Raw genomic sequence first — 21,551 nt, 5'->3', positions numbered from 1 at the left:
GGCGTGTCTAGTCCATTGTTTTAGTTGAACACCCTGAAACTCTGCCCCAGCACCCCTAAAAATAAGAACTGAAGAAATGTTTTTATTTTTGTTTTGTTTGTCTGTGGTAAGATGACAAAAAAGTAGTAATATGTGGTTTAAACATAGAAGTTTAGTCCAAAAGGAGAGTCAAAAGAATTAAATAGACTGATGTTGTCTCTTATTATTGATCGTCATATCTTTAAGTTTGTTTTGCACTTAATGTTCCTACCTCGTATCTTTATATTTTTAAACCAAATGACAGCTTTGTGACACCCCCTAAAGCTCTGAACCCAGAATCTGCCTTCATATTCTTCACTCAAGTTGAAGAGCACAACACAACAGGACAGGAGAACAACATCCTTGTGGAGCAGAATGAGTTTATTTTTAGCCTGTTTATATACTGTAGCGTTATTGACCCTCCGTAGCCACTGAAACCAGGCACCGCCACTTTGACAGTAGTTGCATACCAGCAAACACACCCTCTCGTCCTCCTGCAGAAAAACACCAGGCTTTGCACCCGAAAATAGCGAAATACAGAAACACAGACATTTATCTTTTTTTTTCTTTTTTTGTTTTTGTTTTGTCAATGACCAGGGACCGCAGGAACCGCGCGCACAGTCGACATTTGCACCTCTCCTCCTCCTCCTCCCTCCCTCCCTCCTTCTCCTCCTCCTCCTCCCTCCCTCCCTCCCTCCTCCTCTGTGGGACCGAGAATGCCCGTGTTGTACTGACACAGTAGCGATACGGGCTGAGCAGACATGGAGGCCCGATTAACCACAGAGGCCCGCGCTGACACATCCAGGCCCAGCTAACGGCGTGTCGGACCGGAGCTCGGAGCATCTCGGGGGGAGATACCACGGACACCGCTTGCTGTAAGGAAAACTGGATTTTTAGCAGCGAGGAAGAAGAAATACAAGGAGATCCATTTCGGGTCTCTGTTGATTCAACGCAGCCGCCATTTTGTTGACAGTTAGTGTTTTTTTTAATAACCTACACGGCGCTGCATACGTTACTTTGTACCACTGGAATATAATCCGCCGTATTTTTCCGTGTCTGCTTTTTCTCCTTCTCTCCGGTCGATTTGATTGTGCTTTTGTCTTTTAACCGGCGTGGGAAGATTTTTTTTTTTTTTTTCTGGTTTAGCTCACTTGCTAGTGCATCGTTAGCCGTCGTAGCCTGAGATGTAGTAACACGAGTGTCTGTGACGGAGATGCAAGATTATGTGCATCACTTGTCCCGGGTTGTGTCATATACACTCGGTTTTTACGCAAACTATACGAAAGCTGTAAGCGTCTAGCACTCGTCTCCTGCTCGCATACAGCACAGGTTAAGGCTGTGCTGGGGAGAAATTTGCCTAAATCGTCCTCAAACAGGCTGCTGATAGATGGCTAGTTAGCTGCCATTGATACAAAACGTAGCACGGGCTGTTTTATTATTGGACGGATGATAGCTACTAGCTTATAACAAAATAAACACAAAGCTTTTTATTATACACACGGGGTTATATTGAGCGCCGCCCGTGCGTCTTTACAGCTCCGTTTTGTTGTTATCTTAAGGATTATGAAATACATTATTTTTAGGGGAGATGCTTTCACATGTTGGCACTCAGCTTTTTTGCATACACACACACACAACTTTGTGTTTTGGAGCTGGCAAGGTTACTAATCTATTTTTGTAGGTGGTAAGAAGCTGCGTGCAATGATTTCCGTTTCAGATTTGTGGCTGCCTTCAAGATCTTGATTATTTTTTTTCTTCGCTTCCTCGTGATGTTGTATTGGCACGTTTGAAAACAGCACATGCGGTTGTAGCTTTAGGAAAAGGGACAATACACTTCTTTTTTTTTATGTTGTCCCTGTAGCTCCTCTTCTTTTTCTGTAGTTTTTTTTTTTTTCTTCTTAGATGTGTACGACCCTGACCATGTTTTGGTTTCTGGTGTTTTCAGCTGTTGGATGATTACAAAAAAAAATATGTGGCCACCACGTTGATACACATGAAGGCAGGACAGTGAGCCAAATAATGTGAACGCCGTTTTTGGACAATTTCAGAGGTGAGTGCAAAATCCTAAACTTGTCATGTTTGCTGATTGCTTCTGACATTAAGGTGAAGGCTCGCTGGTTCTGTTTGGTTATTACTGCACAGCATGCACTGCTGAGTACTTTGAGAAACTGCCAGTGCATGTCTCTGAACCCGGGTTTCCTTTTTCGGCTGAGGCGGTTGTTATGACTAAACAGTGAAACAGTGAATTTTTATGAGCTGTCTCAGTGAAAATTAAGAGGCGATCGCACATCAGTTACTCTTTTGAGGTGGCAGCGTTGACTGTGCAGGAAACCGTAAAGCAGATAACGTTATTTGATTTATACATATATGTATGTTTTGCGGTGTGTTTCCAAACTCATTAGTAGCTGAACTTCTAAGCATTGTCTGACTGACACCTGTCATTCCCATTCAAGCCTCGACGGCAACTCCTTCGTGTTCAGTGCTTAAACATCTCTCATTTGCGCTGCTACATGACTTTAAAGCAATGGTAGTAGTAGTAGTAATAGTAGTAAAGGAATTTGCCTGCCCCCCGCCCCCCACCAGAGCACGGCTCTGTGCTCATGCCGATGGAGTAAAAAGCCTTGGAAATGACAGGGGAGCTCTCTCACTGGGGCAGACGCCAGCCCTCATGTGAATGATGTGGGGGTGGGTGGGTTGGATACTATTGCTATGACCAAAGGGAAATCGGCAGTTATGAACAACGTGTGCAAAAGTGAGCAGGGAGTGAAAGGAGGGAGGGAGTAAGGGGAGGAAAGAAATGGGAGGGGGTACTGGAAGTTGTTTACTACGTTCCTCCCTGCTCTGCCATTTCTTTGGTTGCTGGCCTGATATTGATTATTGGTACTCTGGTATTCATATTGTTACTATTTTGTTGTATTTACTGTATGTATGTATGTATGTATATAGACATATATATACCCTTTTTTCTTCTTCTTTAAATTGTCGTAATTGCTCTGGACCTAAACGAAAAACAAGTGTCAGACTTGAGTAATATCAGACTTCGAAACCGATAGTAGATTGTCGTTGCGTGGTATGACTCGAAACAAAAATGAAACGACAGCGTGGTAAACACAAAAGTACCTCGCCGCTAAACGTGAAAACATTATATACTTCAGTGTCAAAGATTATCAGTCACAATTTGGACAGAGGCTAGCATCAGATAATTAACTTGTCTTGGCGTGTTAGCGGTTAGGGAAAAAATGTTTTGACTTTCTCGGGCGCTAATCTCCAGACCCGTGTCAGTATTCGCTCACAAAGTTAGGTAGTACGGTGGTTTATTTTCAGCAACGGAAGCAGCTCCCATCACCGTGAAGCGTTTCAGTATAAAAGAATGAGGGGAACATTTGTCACAGTGTGTAAGAAGGACACGATGAACCGAGTTTGTGGGGTGGGTGATGGGTGAAATGTGTTTTCGATTAAAGTGGGAACACAGTGACTTTAGTTTGTACGCCGTTACGGCTGCTTTCCAAGTTTGCGAAATAGAGCAGGAAGGGGACGGAAAAGCTTAAAGAGCGCGGAGATTGATGGAGTGTTAAAGAAAAGAGGGAGGTGTGATTTGAGTGTGGTATGTATAGTCGGGGGAGAGTGCAGTTTTGAGGCAAAAAGGAGTGAGTAATTGAAGTAAACACAGAGATGAGGGCGTGGGGGAACTACAGACGAGACTCCCAAAAAGTGTACTGCTTGGTTCAGCTGAAACAGAAAAAAAAAATCTACTACTGTTTTCCACACTCATAATCCAAAGCACGCACATGTACGATGATGTGTTGGGTAGATTTCTTGTTTTTTTTTTCCTCTCTTTACCAATGTGACGACTTGTATGACTTTCTTGAGGATCCATTAAGTAGCTCTTTTAGTGCTTTCCACTAATGCAGGGTGCAGAGAAACCGCCGGCACGTTGACGCTCTATCACTCACTCTCAGTTGCTGCTGGCGAAGGCTGGGAAAGGCGGCTGGATCCTCTGTCTAGTCCCAGAGGACCCAATGTGCTGAGGTCACAGTTCTGAATTGCCTCCAAATGACTTCACCCGGAGAAAGCACCTGCTCGGGGGCGAATCCGCATTAAATCACTCAGTGACCACGGGGAGCTGTAGACAACTTCATTGAATTGGGCTATCCTCTAAGGAGCACAATTAAGAAGCATGCTGCTCTCTTCTGCTGCTGTGCTAACGTCGGATATGAGCAGTTTGCCACTATCACAGAAACCCTTTTCCACTGCAGCTAATGAGCCTACTTAAGGGACTGCTCATTCGGCATCTTACCCCATATCACTTGGAAGGATGTGGCAGCACTGTGGGATTAACTATTGACTCTGAACCATGTGTGCTTTGTAAATCGCAGGTGGACAATTCAGAGTCCTTGTGCCTAAGGTTACGCTTCTCAGGTAGAAGAGCTTTGGCGTGGTGTAAATAGGTCACAGATTGTTATAGGCTGTGAGAAAGAGCACACCATAAAAAGTCACCCTGGCAGAATGAAGGTCAGTCTCTGGCCAAGTAGATCATAAAAATGATTGTCCTCTGTCTGCTTTGCACTAGTGATACCCCGATTGTGTTTGATGAAAATGTTTTTAAAATGAGCGGATCAGACTGATCATATGTCCAGGCGCAGTAATGGAGGTGCTTTACAGACCAGAGAAGAGATTTCTGGTGTATTGTTTTATAATCGGAAATATGATTTTCGAGTTTGTTGTGACTGTGTGAATGTTCGAGTAAAGTTACGCGCAACTTTTTATGAAGCTATTTAAGTTTGTTAGCTTGTTATTTACTTCCCTAAAACCATCCAGATTCAGTGTGTTTTTTTTTGTTTAGAGCCTATATAGGCTTTACTGTTACTTTATTTCTGAGTGAATAATGCTCTCCTGCTGTGTTGTGAAATGAAATGAAAATCTTTGAGACATACCTTAAGGTGCTTTAAGAGTACAGCGGTACCTAGACGCAGTAATTTACGCCGGTGAGAGCCATTTATGCTTGTATGCTCATCAGTCTGGCTCGCTCTGTAACAACGCTAGTCAGCGCTGTGTCTTTTTTTGCCAGCCAGGTCAATCTTTGTTTCCACCTCCGGCTTCTCTTTCAACAATAGTGACTGAAACTTTTGATGAAATTTTAGCGGAATTAGGCTGAAATTTCGCACAGCACAAGTCATACAAATGTCTGTGCCTCCAAAACTCATAATACATCATAAGACAGACTTGTACACAGTTTTATTGTTATATGCAAGACTGAAAATGTTTGTTTCTTGTTCTGTGTTGCAGTAATTAATGTGGATTTTGTTTTTTTTTCCCTTTCCCTTGTCTCTTTTCCTCTATCCCCTCCACTATACCTGTTTTTGCCTCTGCAGTTGAAGGACGGAGAAAGAGGGCTGGTCAGCCAAGGAAGGGAGAGAAGCCACCTCAATACAAGGAGCGCTTCACCCTTGCCGTTATTCCCTCCCCCTTTCCCCTCCCTCACCCCTTTCCCACCCCAACACAAAAACTCTACCTTGTATCCACAACTTCCACTCCCTGTATAACTTGCACGCCGCACTAAGGTTCTGATGGATCAGAAGATTCAGGGGAGAACTGCAACTCCGCCGCCCCTTCTCTCTGGTGCTTCTTCAGGGGAGCGCGAGAAGGAGGGAGGGGGTGGAAAGAAAGAAGAGGAGGAGGAGAAGAAGAGGGACCGAGAGAAGGAGGGAGCTGCCGCTGTCTCTGCTGGTGCAGGAGGTGCAGGTGGCCCAGGAGGTGCAGGTGGCGACCAGTCCCATTTCTCCATCAAAGAGAGCAGTCTGTCTGAGGGCAATGTCAAACTTAAGATTGGCCTTCAAGCAAAGCGCATGAAGAAGCCCCCTAAGATCTTGGAGAATTACGTGTGCCGACCAGCCTTCAGGGCCACGTTGAGGCATACGGGTCGTGGAGGAGGCAGTGCTCGTGGAAACCGTGCAGCAGCTACAGGCGATGGGCCAGGCAGTCAGAGCCAAAGTCCTTCACAGGGCAGGGAAAAAGAGAGGGAAAAGAGTCCCAGTGTAAACAGACCACCAGCCACATCATCTTCATCAGCTCCTTCTTCTAAAGCTCTAACACCACCTCCTCCCGCTCCTCCTCTTGCCAGCACAACCACCGTGTCACCATCACAAGTGAATGGAAGTGCTCCAGCAAAAAGGGTAAGGAATGAGAACATAGTCATTTTACGTATTTTGATTCAGCAGCGGATACCCTGGTTTTGTTCATGCATCCTACTTCCTAAAATAGTCACTAATAGTCAGTCACTGGTAAAGCAGCATCCATAACAATGCGACCCTAGTAATCACCGCAGTAAAAAAGAGCACATCATAAATTGTTCCTTAGTTTTCTTTGTGCTTTCCATTGCCTTGCCTCTATTCACTCGGCACCACCCCTTCCACTCTCCCTTCGTCTGTGTCGTCTATCCTCTGTCTCTGCCTGGCCATGTCCTCTCCACCCCCATCCTTGCATGACCCCTCTCTCTCTAGCTCTCCCTCGCTGTCCCCAATCTGACCCTAATAAGTGTTATTGAATGTAACACCCTCCCCCCCATCCCGCCTGCCATGAATTGGACTGAAAATATTTTGGCACTGAATACGTATTTGTATAAGGTTAAAAAGAACATTGCTTTTTTTTTTGCCATATTTTGTGTAACTTTAAATTGGGTGCTACATTTATTAATTATAATATAATGTTTGGTGACAATTAATCACTTGCCTTGTATTTTTTTTTCTTCCCAGGGCCCACCAAAGACAGATTGCAAGTCTGATTCAAAGTCAGACACAAAAGCATCCACCACCACCACATCAGAGAGACCCCTTAACCTTCACCGCCCTCCACCAGACTGCAAAACGCATTCCTCTGGGAAGAAAACACAGCCTCCACAACCCAACGCTCGGACGTCTTCACCTTCTCCACCACTACCTGCATCAAAAGAACCCAGCTTCGAAGGTGTTAAGTCACCTCAGTACACATACAGCACAGAAAGTCAGAGAGACAAGGACAAAGTTCAAGGTTGGGTAGCGCCAACAGTCACTGAGAAATTAGCTCAACTTATAGCGACTTGCCCGCCATCAAAGACTCCTAAGCCAGCCAAACCTGCAAAGATTGATCCCACTCCTCCTCTACCAAGCTCAGGCTTCATGGCTCCCACAGCCAAGCAGCGAGACAGGGCTATGGCCAACAGGAACACATATTCAAGAATGGTTCACCTTTCTCCACCACCTCCTGTGTCAAGACCACCTGGTCGGCCCTATGGTTCACGGAACAAAGATTGTGCTTCAGATAATCCACCTAGCCCGACACAACTGATGAAAGAAGATTCAGATGGGTCTGAAAAAGCTAGCAGTGGCAACAGCAGCCCAGCATTCACTTACGGCAATAACCGCCTGTCGGCCATGTCAAAGGACGGCAACAACGACAACAGTAGCATTTCAAAGCAACATTCTCGTCCTGCTCACTCCCTACCCCACGCAACGTCTTCTCCATCTTGTCCTATTTCATCCTCTTCCTCCACCTCGGCTGAGCAGAGGACGGTGAGTGCAGTGAGTCACCTGAGCTCCCCTGTTCCCTCTCAAGGACACCATGCGCGAGAGTCCCCTGCCCTGGCAGAGGAAAGCAGTACGGCTGAGAGGGAACAGGACAGGGACAGCCCCAGAGACTTAACCAAGTACCCTCCTTCAAATGGAACAGGCAAACCAGAGGGGAAAGACAAGGGGCAGAGTAATCAGTCACTGCGGGTTGAGAGGGGAAAGAGCTCGAGTCCAAGTAAGCGTAGTCCTAATCGGGATAGCAGTCGTCCTGGTCGGACTAGCAGCCCCCCTGAGTCTGTTAGACAAAGGGCGCCGTCTCCACCAGAGCCAGACGACGATGATGATGACGAGGAGGAAGAGGATGAGGATGAGGATGATGATGACGATGAGAGCCCACAGACACCTCTAAGAGATGATTCTCCCGATTCATCACTAGATTCTCCCGCTGAGCAGGACAGCAAACCCCTTAAAAAACGCAGGGGAAGGAAACCCCGCTGGACGCGTGTTATGAACAAGGCGCAGAATCAAAGAGCATGCCAGGACAGTCCCTTCACAGAGAACAAAACCACCATGCCTTTAGCTTCAAGCTTGGAAATGCCATCACCGCCGGTTAAAAGACCTGTAGGCAGACCGCCCAATCCAAATAAGGTCAAACCAAATCCTGTGCCTCAAAGTCCAGTGTCACAGCTTTTCCCGCCCCAGCCTAAGAAAAGGGGAAGGCCAAAGTCTAAAATGCCAAGGCTTGACGCACCAGCCCCTGGGAATCCCCCCAACAAACAGGCCCCTTCTAACGTCTTTTCATCTCTGCTGAAATCCAAAGAAGAACAGGATCCACCTGTTCTTCACCCAGAGGTGGATCTGAATCCCCCTAAACCTATGCCTAGAAAACGTGGACGCCCCAAGCGCCTTCCGCCTACCTTACCCCAAGAGGGCCAGCCTCCCACATTGGCTCCAGAAGCAGGAGACATGGGAGACAGGCGGTTCCGCAACAAAGGAAACGGGCAGCTTATCATGAAAACTATTATCGGCAAGATTAATAAGATGAAAAGTGTGAAGCGAAAGCGTATTCTCAGTCAGTTCCTCTTAGGCCCAAGAACAGAAGACACCCCTAAATGCACCACCAGTGGGGTGGCTGGTGCTGTGGAAGCTACAACTCAATCATTGTCCTCCCTGGCTGCCTCTTTTGGGGGAAAACTAGGACCACAAATTAATGTTAGTAAAAAGGGGACGATATACATGGGAAAGAGGAGAGGTCGTAAACCAAAAGCAGCATCTAACGTCTCGGCGACAACGCCACCACCAGAACCCTTTCTATCTCCAAACACCACTTCCCCTCTCCATCACCATCAGTCACAATCCCAGCACCAGCTCTCCTCTTCAGATGTCTTTCCCTCTCCCTCGCTGTCACAGTCAAGTGGAGGCCACAGTCCCATCAGCGATGCCAGCTTTGTGGAGCCCGGTTCGGTGCATTTTGCAGGTCATTCTCATTATTCTAACACCCATCATAGCCACAACACTTTCTCCTTTCCTCCTCCAACCTTTTCGGCCCCTAATCCTCGTAACCATGTGCTCGGCACGACTTCATCGTCTATGGCCACGGCAGCTTCCCAGAAAAAGTCATCTTGTCGTGGATACCACCACCATCACCACCATTACAGGCAGCATTACCATTATCATAAGCTTTCCCCTCCCAGGCCACTCCATCCCACTTCCCCTGCCCCTCTCAACGAGCTGAAAGAAGCAACTCCATCACCAGTCAGTGAGTCACACAGTGAGGAGACGGTGCCCAGTGACAGTGGCATAGGAACGGACAACAACAGCACTTCTGACCGCGGTGAGAAAGCTGGTGGTGCAGGCAGCTTGGGTGGAATTGGGATGCCACCTGGGATCGGCAGTGGATTGTTAATGCCGGGGGTCATGGGCTCAGCTATGGGTCCAGGGATGGGACTCAATTCCAGAGGCAGGCGTCGGCACGCCACTGTACTCATGGAGCATCCCTCACCCTCTCCATCGCCCCACGGGGCAAGGTCATCTCCTGATCCCCGGAGACCTCATCCAGCGGCACCCGCCTCCTCTTTACTGGGACACAAGGAGAAGCATAAGCACAAATGTAAACGCCGCAGCCATGGCTGCCCTGGCTATGAGAAGCTTAAGAGACAGAAGAGGAAACGCAAGAAGAAGTACTTACAGCTGCGGTCCAGGCGGCTCGATCCAGACTTTCTTGCTGAGCTGGATGAGATTGTCGTGAGACTAAGTGAAATTCGGATAGCTCACCGGACGACAGGACACCGGCTCGGCAGTGGAATTGGAATACCAGCTGGATCAAGTAGAGTGCCAGGTGTGGGAAGTAGGTCCAGTGGTGGCATAGGTGGCACTGGCGGCCCACCTCCACATCATTATGTTCACAGGGACCTCCTGCCTACAATCTTCAGGGTTAATTTTGGCAGCTTTTACTCCCATCCTGCATATTCCTGCGACCCCTTGCACTATGTTCGTAAACCAGACATGAAGAAGAAACGAGGACGTCCTCCCAAACTGAGAGAATCAATGTCAGAAGTTCCCTTTGTACCTGGGCTAGGATTCCCTCTCTCGAGCGGAGGCTTCTACCACCCTTCTTACAGCGTTCCTTACTCTTCTGGGCCCCTGGGTTTGGGCTATTACAGAGGCTTTCCTCCAGCAAGCGCTCTGTATCCTCACCCGCACCACCAGTCACCACATGGAGGCCCATCCCACCACTCTCACCACTCCCCATCTTTCCCCCCTCCTCCACCGACATCTTACATGCATCATCACCACCCTTCACATCTCCTGCTGAACCCTTCCAAATTTCATAAGAAAAAACACAAGCTGCTTAGGCAGGAGTACCTGGGTGCAGGAAGGTCCCCTGTCCTGTACCCACCCATGTCATCTGAGCTTTCCTTCAACTGGCACCACAAACATAAACACAGGCACAAACATAGAGAACGCTGTGCAGAGGAGGACAGAGAGGAAGCAGCAAGAGGTGGATCAGGGAGCAGGTCTAGTGCAGGGATTTCTGACAGTGGGCCATCAAGTAAAGGAGAGCGAGTTGGCACTTTGGGAATGGCAGAGTCTTTACAACGATGCCGCTTTGGCCGAGACGCCACCACCAGCACCAGTGGCAGCAAGCAAACTGCCACCACCTCTGCCAACTCCCCTTCTTCTTCCTCATCCTCATCTGCAGAAAGGTACAAGCGCAAAGAGAGCTCCATGTCCTGTCTAGGACCTTCCAGGCTTGCGTTGGGTAGCAGCTCAAAGGGCCACCATCCAGTGGAGTCCTGGTTCAGGATGGGCAGCTCTGAAACGGACTACTCCAAGCTTTCGCGGAATCAAATAGCACCTGGCCAGGGTTCTTTCTCAGATGGACGGGCAGAAGACCCAGCAGCCTGCTCGGACAGCGAGGACGAGGAGCCTCTCACCCCCACAGAGGATGTAGAAGCCCACGATTCTCCGAATCTGACAAATCTGTTTGCGTCTGCTCTCACCCGCACTTCAATGAAGGTGGGCAGAAGCAGAAAGTCTGAGGGAGTTACAGAGAGCTCCGGCTTCTCCCACATGGACCGATCGATGAGGAAGGATCGCTCAGCATCAGCAGAGAGGAGAGAATTAGGTAGGTCTGATCTAGTTGTTTAAAACTGAAAAAAAACATCTGTATGAAAAGTCTGGTTATAGTGATAAACTGGCAGGACAGCAGGATAGATGTGATCTATTTAATAGAAATGAATGCGTTGGAACATTGAGAGAATTGCATTGAAAGCCTTACCCTTCATGTAGCTCGGTACACTAGTGACACTGATGAGCTATTTGATACAAAAAATGCATTTAATGTCATATTGTTAAAGGTTACTGGAGTCAATTATGCATCAGATTCATTCAGAAAAAATAAATGTGATGCAGATGTGTTATGAATCCTATGTCAGAGTATGATTGGCTGGTGTCTGGTGAGCTTTATTACTTGGCACAGCAATAGTGAAACAGTCTGTTAGATTGAGCACTGACTCCTGGATTGTGCATTTGGACAGTAACCCCCTCAAACATTGCCATATGGCACAGCAAGTGGGCTTTTTTAAATTGTCCTTTATCTATACACAGCGAAGCATGTGTCTCTGTTGAGAATCTGTCATTGTGTGTTTTGAGATTGCACAGTGGTTGCCACTGGAACCATTCATACCTCAGCTGTGGATATAACAAACAACTCTGGAAAATGATCAGTTCTGTCTCTGTTGCTCTTTCAGCTGCACCATCTGAGAAAATGAGTGGAATGGGCCACTTATTTTAGTGAAAAAAAAAATCCCCTTGAAAAACCAATGACATCCCCTGAGCATACGCTGACATTTGGTAGCTCTTACTAGTGGTTAAAGGCTTGGCAAAAAAAAGCATACGTAATTACTTAAACTGGCTCCTCTGCGAGAGTGGATGGCCACACTTGGCCCCAGTTGGTACAGCATTTCAGCCAGAGCTCATCTTACTGAAGGGGTGGAGTGTTTTGTTAACATGCTATATTTAGTCGACTTTCCCCTCAAAAGCCCACAATGCGAGGCCCAGTCCTGTCTGGTTGTACGCCCAGCACCTGGGCTCGGCTAATGTTGCTGATTTGAGTTAGGGCGCTTCATCAGGGCGGCTCGTGCGTTGGTGTGAAATGTGCCAAGATGGGTGTTTGTGTATGAATATTGTTTATGTGCATGGGGGTAAGATGGGAACCTGAAAGGTTTCCATTGTGGCAATATGGTGCAGTTTAAACCGAGCCAGCATAATCCCGCATTAGAGCTCAGTGCTTGAGGTCAGTGAGCGGTCACAGACTTGTAAGTATAATGGAGGGCAAAAGTGGAGACTGAGCTGACACACAAGACAAAAAGTGAATGACAGAAGTGGATAAATTAATGGTGATCCACTTTGATCTCCTCTAACCAAGTGATATTTGAAATGCTTGTTGCCGCTGAGCCTTGACTAACATCTCACATGTTCTAGTCTAAATCACAATACATGCGCAACGTTTCTCTTATCTTATCATCTCTGTGCAAATATCTAAGGGCAGGAGGTTGGAAGAGGATGTTGAACCTTAACACTCATGAGGAACAACAAGAATATGTTTGAAAAGTGAAGCAGTAAAATTTATTTTTATTTACTTAATAGTTTATTTGTAAGGGACCAGTGTAGAAAAACATGATGCTGTCCATTGATTTACACCTTCATCTACGTCACTTCCTTCAAGTCCATACAAAGATGGAAAGCATGAAGAGTAAAGTGAAAGACAATGGTGACATATGGGTTAAAATAGAGAGAGATTTGAAGAAGGATTTATGGGAAAAATGAGAAAGTGATTGCTAATGATGAGTGATAATCACCCTTAAAAAATGTAAAAAATTTTGCATGTAGCATTAATTTGGCGATTTGTTTTTCTTTTCTTCCAGGATCAACAGGTATCCAGACAAGAGGTGTTGCCCTCCCTACCTCCGAAGGGTCTGAAGGATCTTTACACCACCGGCAGCATCACCATCACCAGTCGTCTCTCTTTCACTCCCATGGCTCTGCCTCCTCCTCCCTCTCTCCCTCTCAGGACTGTTGCCTGGACGCCTCCATGTCCCACCACTCTCATCGGGCACAGCCATCCAAACACAGCCTGCACCACGTCAACAAAATCTTGCGTGCCAAGAAGCTGCAGAGACAAGCCCGTACAGGAAACAACGTGGTGAAGAAAAGGGGTCCTGGGCGTCCCAGGAAACACCCGCTGCCCTCCCCGCCGCCGTCTCCACCCCCCGTCGTGGAGGTGAATCAGACCCGTCACAGGGACAGAGGGGGAGAACGGCTAGCGGGAGGAAGAGGGTGGGATGGTGATACTGTGACAGATGCTATTGAGTCAGTGGTCCAGGGCCAGCGTAGAAAAGGTCAGAAGAGGAAGCACTGGGACGGAGACGAGGAGGACGAGGAAGAGGTGGTAGAGGACGGGGAAGTTGAAGAGACGGAGGAGCCCTTGCCAGAAAGAGAGGAGAACCTGGGCAGCCTGGTGGCAAGGTCCCGGCCTGCAACGGGAAGAAGTTGGCTCACCCAAGAGGAGCTCCAGCACTTTCATGGGTAAGCACATTTTCAGTGCACTGTGGCACGGTGGCCTTTATATCTGCAAGTCTCAGCTTTGAGCCGCTGGGTGCTAATATAAGGATTTAGTGCTGGTATGTACTGTATAGGAACATTTATTATGTCCAGTTGTCACTACAAACCGAGTCACGGTTCTATTTTTAGCTCAATGGAAGGCAAGCCAGATGGCCACTGCTCCCCGCAGCGCCCAGGCACCGTCTCCAGGGAACAAGCTCCACCCATGCCCATAACCAGCCAGCGGGAGAAAAGAGCAGCCAGACCTCCGAAGAAAAAGTTCCAGAAAGCGGGGCTGTACTCTGATGTGTACAAGACCGAGGAGTGAGTCCCAAAGATATCTTACCCAATGTCTTTTTTGTTTCTTCATGCTGATATTTATTTCAGCAGGACACATCGCAACGCACCATAAACTGCTTTTCTGCACCCCTAGTAAACCACCTTCTCATTTTTCTTTTCTGTAGCCCTCGTAGTCAGCTTCTGCAGCTGAAGAAAGAGAAACTAGAATACATACCTGGGGAACATGAACATGGATTGTTTCCTGCTCCTATACATGTTGGTGAGTTTTAAACTCTTACTAGATGTTAGATTTTAATTTCTAAATTGTTTTTGCATATTGTCAAAGGTGTGAGTAAGTGGTTGAGTTGAATGAGTTGTTGAGTAACATCCAGAAAATCATTTTTCAGTCCATGTTTAAGATTCCAAGGGTTTACAGCTTGAGCACAGTAAACATTTTTCACTTATCACACGCCTGTATTTTCAGCTGCGATAAGATAAAACACACATTTCTTCTGCAAGCTGCATCAAACGTTTGGTTCACACACCTGGGTATATATATGAATGTAACTGAATTACATGTGTGGTCAGAAATGACTTCCTTCTTCACTTTTGTGTCAATTTTTAATCTATCTTGCTGAATTTCCCCTGCTTTGTCTTTTCAGGGAAGTACCTGAGGCAGAAGCGCATTGATTTCCAGTTGCCTTATGACATCTTATGGTTGTGGAAACACGATCAGGTGATCAATTTTGTTGAACAGAAGTGTTTTTATGGGCTTTTCATTGCTTACAGTAAAAAGGTTAATGAGCACTTTGAAGCCCAGTTTAGGTTAAATATGTTTTTATTGCTCTTTAAACTTTTGTGTTTACCTGTCTGTTTTTGCGTTTCAGCTTTACAAGAGGCCCGATGTCCCCCTTTATAAAAAGATCAGATCAAGTGAGTATTTGGTTTCATTCCAGTGAACCAACCAAAATGTAGTTTGTAACCTCGTGAATTCATGTCCTGCTGATAACTTGTTAAGTTTTGAGACACTGGGGTTTTTTGAATGTCACAGTTGTTCGCAAAACAGAATTATTTTCAGTTTTTTTTGGGTGTGCCTGAAAGTGTTGATGTGAAATGGTAATCCCCCTGTTTGTGTATCATAGATGTGTATGTGGATGTGAAGCCTCTTTCTGGTTATGAAACGACTACATGCAACTGTAGACCTGCTGAGGCCTCAACTGAGAAGGGCTGCCTGGACGACTGCCTGAATAGGTAGAGACGCATAATGCCGGCTTTAAACAGCACACGATATGGTCACATGTTTCTATGAAAATTAAAGAATGTGAAACATGGTGTCAAGAAAAAAAGTACAGCAGCCTCATTCTTATTTAATGATCTCGTTCCATAGGATGAGCTTCGCTGAGTGCTCTCCCAGCACCTGTCCCTGTGGTGATCATTGTGACAACCAGCACATCCAGAGACACGACTGGGTCCAGTGTTTGGAGCGGTTCCGCGCTGAGGGCAAAGGTTGGGGAATCCGCACCAAGGAGCCTCTCCGCTCTGGACAGTTTATCATTGAGTACCTGGGAGAAGTAGTCAGCGAACACGAGTTCAGGTGAGGCGGCGGCAGACGGATTACCTGCTGTTACAGATATCAATACGTTTATCATGTTCTCTGAATGTTTTTACTTCTGCTTTGCGCCTCAGTTTACGATACTGTCGGCCTGCGAGTCTAATGAAAACTTCTCTTTTTATTTCCCTCTGCTTTACACCTTCCATTTGTTAGGAACCGTATGATGGAGCAGTACTTCTCCAACAGCGGACACTACTGTCTGAACCTGGATAGCGGCATGGTGATCGACAGCTACCGAATGGGCAACGAGGCACGCTTCATAAACCACAGCTGTGAACCCAACTGCGAGATGCAGAAGTGGTGGGTGTCAGGGCAGCTTTTAAACCATTCCCCTCGTTAATGCCCTTGTGGTGCTTTTGGGTTCTCACCAAAAACAGATTTGGCTAAGCCTTTTCAGGACTCATGAGCATGAGCAGTTAACCACAAGTTGTTGTGGATGGGTGCACCAGCCAGACCTGGAACAACCTTCATTTGTTAGTCCTGCGATGACAAATGCAGAGTATTGCTTTCACTCTCACTATGTAGCTCTAATAGTCCACATCAGTGTAGTTTGTCTTATTAAGACAGTTAGATATTCTCATGGCCTTTTGGTCACAGAGGAAATTAAAGCATGATGTTACAAGCGCTATTGCTCGATGTTGAGAGCAATATTAGAGCTGCTGATTAGAAAGAGTTCCAGCTTGATAACTCTGCGTTTTGTTTGCTAAATGCTTCTGTCTATTCAGGTTAACGAACTGGAAAAAAGACCAGCCTATTACCTAAATGGTTTAACTTGTTTAAATGGCTGTCTCTCTGTGCCTGATGATTCGAGTGAGCTGAGGAATTCCTTTATTCTCTCTGCATGAGACGAGCTGGAGACTATTTTAAAAAAAAAAAATACCAGAACGGGGCAGAAAATGTTTTTGCACAGAATTATATTTAGACAAATAAATAGAGGCATGGCTAACCGAGCCACTAAAAGTCCTGCCGCAGCTGTTGTGTTCTCGATTCTTCACTCGTTATCGGAGAACAGAGGTTACAGTGAAAGTACCCACAGCTTTAGAGAAAATATTTGTCTGTTAATGCTTGTGTTAGAATTTTTTTATAAGGTTTTCAGGAGATTCGTTGCTTTGCATTTAAACTAGTTTAAGCCTAATACTTTGACATGTAATCACAGTTTATGTTGGACAATATTTGTTGTCCTTGTTTATGTAACTTGTATGATAGCTCTTAGAGGGACACGTGTAACAGGTGCACTTCACTGTAAATGAGAAGGCTCTACCTTGAAACCCCAGCCTTATTCATGTGGTTGTAATCTGATGAGATCACCTTTCTCCTTCACTGCCAGTGTTCAGAGGCCTAAATGGCTTAAAGCCCTTGCACCCTGCCAAGACAATTCACTGGTTTCCTGAGGGGTTGTTCTCACAGCGTGGTTAAATCCACAGCAATTGGAGACCTGGCAGAGCAGGTCTCTCTGCCTGACTTCCATCATTGAAACCTACTTGGTTTATCTTAAGTTGTCATGGTGAATCTACGAGACGCGTCTCTCAGGGGAATTCAGCTGTGGACAGCTAATGACCTCAGAGAGTTAACTGTACCATACCTTCTGCCCTCCAACGTAGACCAGCTCATAATCTAGGGCACCAGTCTGTAGATGTGTGTGTGTGTGTAATGTAGAGTGGCTGGACTGAAATAAAAGACTCCACGAGGATGGAGGATTTTCAGCACAATGCCTGACGAGCCATCCATCTTGTCACAGAAGAGAGATTACTTGCAGCCGGGCCTTAGATACAGCTGTAGAGCCTGAAGACAATGCGCTGAACCAGCTTTTTACCCCTATAGAAGGAATAAATTATCAAGAGGCTGGCAAGCAGAATAGTGCGCTTTATTCTTAGACGAACGGCCAAAAGCTGGAGCGCTGCTTTATTTGGGGAGGAGAGAATGGGGTTTACACAGCGTTGAGCATTTGCCACACTGGTTCCCCTTTTTATCCCATATTTGAAATGCACTTAACGTTGCTTCCTTTCCTTTCTCAAATCAACATTTAAACGTAAAGGCAGTAAGTCTTTCGCACAATCTCCTTTAGATGTACAGTAGATAGTGATTTTAAGTCCCTACCCCAGAACGACTAAAATGGTCAACAGCATAAAATACAGCATGAGCTGTGCTCTCAGCTGATTGTTGTCAAACCTTTTGACTTTTGATCTGAAAACCTAAATTGAAGACGACACTTTCTTATAATTTTATTTTCAGCTGAAACGGCGCGTCTGTTACATAGCACACACAACCTGTTACGCAATTACATCATAGCAACAGTTACTGTCAAAACAACTACAACCACATTCAATGTCTATTTTAGAATTTTATCTCTGAATATCCAGTCGTATCTAGACAGATGAAATTATTAATTAAATGTCTTTCTAAATATCCTTTTTTAGAACTTTAAATGTGCACATTAAATTTTTACAGAGACATTGTTTGTCGCATTAAGTTTTTATTTTCCTTCCACGTTGCAGGTCCGTGAACGGGGTGTACAGAATTGGTCTCTTTGCTCTCAAGGACATCAGCAGCGGCACTGAGCTCACCTACGACTACAACTTCCATTCCTTCAATATAGAGGAGCAGGTGAAGCATGACCACCTTTTTTTTCTTCTCGGATTTGAGCGAAACCCCATTTTCCCGCATACTCATTATTTTGGCTTGTTTTTCTCTCCTGTCTCCACAGCAAGTGTGTAAGTGTGGCTCAGAGAGCTGCCGGGGCATCATTGGAGGGAAGAGCCAGCGTATTAACGGCTTGCCTGGGAAAACGGGAAGCTCCCGGCGCCTGGGTCGACTCAAGGAGAAGAGGAAATCCAAACACCAGCTCAAAAAACGAGTGAGTGATGCATTTAAATAGAAGCGCGAAGAGTTTGTGTTGGCGTCGGTTCACTTTTAGTTAAAATCTGGACACTGCTTTTGTTAGAGAAAAGCAACATTTCATGGCGAAATTCGGAAGAAATGGACTTTGACACTTTGCTCTCGAGGTTTTACGTTCATGTTTTCCTACCGAGTTTTAAATTTCCTATGAGTGAAAGCTCTCTCCTGGTGTTTATTTCCCGGTCAGCGAAAGATGTGTCCAAGTCTGGCACTGTCTTGTTAAATATCAGGTGCAGGAAATATGTAGGACACCAATGTTTCTGTGTCTCAGAGGTACTGTCAGTGGGCCACAAGGTTTCTAAAAAAAAAATAACTCAGAAAACCTCAAAGGCTGTACATTTCAGTTAGGGTTAGTTAAGTCCTGTCACCTGAAGTTTCCATAATATTATGTTTTACATAAAGTTTGCATTTTTAATATCATTTCAAAAGCTCAGATTGAGATTGATTAAAAAAAAAAACATGTATCCTCCTTTTAAGATAATAGTTCAGGTGTGTTATTCATTAAAAATTAAGTTATGCTTTAATGCAAATTTCTTTAACTTCAGGAGGAAGAGTCAAGTGACAGCAACAAGTTTTACCCTCATCTCATGAAGCCCATGTCCAACAGAGAGAGGTAAACACACAGATTGACAAACAAGCTTTACATCAGTGCAACAACAGATATATACGAGAACAATACGCATGATCGTGATTCCTCTAAACCTTGTACGAATGAATCCTCTGAATTTCCCTGCTCAGATGTGAATCTGACGAGCAGCCGATCTTAAGGCATTTTTTCATTTAAAGCCACGACTTCCATCCAGTTTATCTTTGGCACGCTGACATACTTTCTTCACACTCCCGCTCGTCTCTCCCTCAATCACCAGAAACTTTGTGCTGAAGCACCGAGTGTTCCTCCTGAGGAACTGGGAGAAGATGAGGGAGAAACAGGAGATGCAGAAGAGAGAGGGTGAGAGAGAGCGGGACGCGGGCAGCCTCTCCATTTATACGCGCTGGGGAGGAGTCATCCGTGACGACGGCAACATCAAGTCAGGTGAGCGTGCGAGTTTGACCACTGGAAGAGGAAGTACAGCTTAAGAGTGTTAGCTTAGGTATCATTTTCTGAATGTGTGATCTCCCTCCCTGTTCCCAGATGTGTTCCTGACGCAGTTCTCAGCTCTGCAGACGTCGCGGTCGGTTCGCACACGGAGACTCGCTGCTGCTGAGGAAAACACAGAAGTCACACGCACTGCTCGCCTCGCACACATCTTCAAGGAGATCTGTGACATGATCACCAGCTACAAAGGTTCGTGTCCAAGTCGAGACAAATGCACATGTGTGTTGGCAACAGCTGACTTGGTCCCTACAACACACATTCACAAATGAAAAGGCCGTATTATTTAAAAAATTATGATTCATTTATTTTTTACCTTAGACTCCGCTGGCCAGACTCTCGCTGCTCCACTTGTGAATCTCCCATCCAGGAAAAGGTAAGATTTCAAACCCGCATGTCGACTTCATAATGTTTGACTGTTTTCCAGTTCTCTGAAGTGTCGGTGTACAGCACCCACATAGTGTAACAGTTTTATCTCGCTGCACATTTGAGCCGTGACAGCCTGTGTGTTGATTCTAGTCCAGTATTGATAGTAATCAGTCACAGTCAAAACAATAACAGCTCATTATTCTTCTTCAACTGCGCCGTACTAAAGCTGTCTAAGTCACAGATTTGGCACCCACGTAAACTCGTGGCTTTAACATCGATTTAGCTGCAATCAGATGTAATGAGTTTAGATTTATTTTTTTTTAATTTTGACAGACCAGATTGTGAGAAACTAATCCCACCGTATTTGTGTGCCAACAGGAACAGCCAGTACTATGAGAAGGTGCCTGACCCTCTGGATCTGAGCACCATCGAGAAGCAAATCCTCACCGGCCATTATAAAACTGTTGAAGCGTTTGACACAGACATGCTCAAAGTGTTTCGCAATGCTGAGGTAGGCACTTCGTGATAGTTTGCGTCATAAAATGAGAACATCTGTGACTGTAAACTCACATTTCTAATTTAGCATCACAGATTGCTGTTTGTTTAATTTTTTTGTTTTTTTTAATGGAACGATTATAGCTCTTCTCAGGTTGAGAAAAGGAACTATTCTACTGGAGGAACTAAACTCAGGAAATTAATAACTAACTAAAAATCTCTTTGTGCTTTCCCATGAGCATTTTGACCATATCTGTAGAACCACAAAGACAAATCAGTCCCGAAAGGATTAAAAAAAGGGTGTCAGACGTTACAATCTAACTTTAAACACAACATAGACTGGTGTTGTGTGTGTGTCATGGCGTCACTCCGGTCTATTTGTTGCAGCTGATGATCGTCTTGCCTGTTGAGTGTTACATTTTTAGTGTTAAATTATTCAAAGTAACTGACTTTGTTCTCATATTCACCTCGTCCACAGTTACTTAACTCAGTTACTTTCAATGCTGATAAACAACTCTCTGGCCTCTTCTCTTGCTGGATCTATGCATGAGGTTCACATTCTTACTGCAGCTTTACATTAAGCCTTGCAAACGTTACTCAACGTTTCGAAATTGCTACTCCAGCAGCAGGGACAGAGAATCTGTAGATAGATTCGATCCTTATCAGCGTACAAGTCTGGTAACACGCCCTTTGAATTTCATTGCGGCCTCAACCAGAACAGAGAGAAAAACATGTATTTCTGCCTGCAACTGGACAGTCCTGTTTGTGAAATAACTCCACAGCATACAGCAAGACTTGCATAAATGTTGCTGTTACTTTTGTTCCAAAATGGTTTGATTTGCTGAGAGATTTTTCCCAAGGCATAATCTGTTCCCAAAGGAGCGACTCCAGACCAACTTTCCCCCACAAAAATGTTGTGGGCGGGGGAAGTTCAGAAAGCTCCAGGCTAGCAGGGACGTTCTCCCAGGATATAGGTGGATTCACAGCTACATTTGTTAACTTTTAAGTCACTGAAAAACTGAAGTTCCTGCAGCTCCAGGAGCTTTCTCCAGTTAGCTGCAGTGAATGATAAACCCACAACCACTAGAAATAAATCTGGCCCTGAACTCATTTGTGCCAACATCATTGTAATTAGCCAAAT

General features: G+C 45.5%; 1 protein-coding gene across 3 annotated transcripts in view; it reads left to right on the top strand.

Annotated features, from left to right (window-relative positions):
* Positions 1-730: 730 nt before the first annotated feature.
* Positions 731-21,551, top strand: part of ash1l (ash1 (absent, small, or homeotic)-like (Drosophila)) — a 29,204-nt gene continuing 8,383 nt past the window's right edge. For 2 of the 3 annotated variants that reach the window (XM_047604406.1, XM_047604403.1), the window contains exons 1-19: positions 731-893; positions 1,964-2,068; positions 5,391-6,191; positions 6,771-11,190; positions 12,992-13,652; positions 13,818-13,991; positions 14,132-14,226; positions 14,609-14,682; positions 14,834-14,879; positions 15,089-15,197; positions 15,334-15,540; positions 15,712-15,858; positions 18,054-18,162; positions 18,263-18,412; positions 18,999-19,066; positions 19,320-19,486; positions 19,586-19,738; positions 19,868-19,922; positions 20,294-20,426. In XM_047604406.1, coding sequence (XP_047460362.1) covers positions 5,586-6,191; positions 6,771-11,190; positions 12,992-13,652; positions 13,818-13,991; positions 14,132-14,226; positions 14,609-14,682; positions 14,834-14,879; positions 15,089-15,197; positions 15,334-15,540; positions 15,712-15,858; positions 18,054-18,162; positions 18,263-18,412; positions 18,999-19,066; positions 19,320-19,486; positions 19,586-19,738; positions 19,868-19,922; positions 20,294-20,426 — 7,374 coding nt within the window. In that variant the 5' untranslated portion in view covers positions 731-893; positions 1,964-2,068; positions 5,391-5,585. Of the gene's footprint in view, positions 991-1,963; positions 2,069-5,390; positions 6,192-6,770; positions 11,191-12,991; positions 13,653-13,817; positions 13,992-14,131; positions 14,227-14,608; positions 14,683-14,833; positions 14,880-15,088; positions 15,198-15,333; positions 15,541-15,711; positions 15,859-18,053; positions 18,163-18,262; positions 18,413-18,998; positions 19,067-19,319; positions 19,487-19,585; positions 19,739-19,867; positions 19,923-20,293; positions 20,427-21,551 lie in introns of all 3 variants that reach the window. The other variant, XM_047604404.1, reaches the window with a different exon arrangement.

Source organism: Mugil cephalus, chromosome 14, assembly GCF_022458985.1.
Source record: "Mugil cephalus isolate CIBA_MC_2020 chromosome 14, CIBA_Mcephalus_1.1, whole genome shotgun sequence".
Lineage (NCBI taxonomy): Eukaryota > Metazoa > Chordata > Actinopteri > Mugiliformes > Mugilidae > Mugil > Mugil cephalus.
The sequence above is the reverse complement of the archived record's forward strand: the minus strand, read 5'-3'. Positions and strand labels throughout refer to the sequence as shown.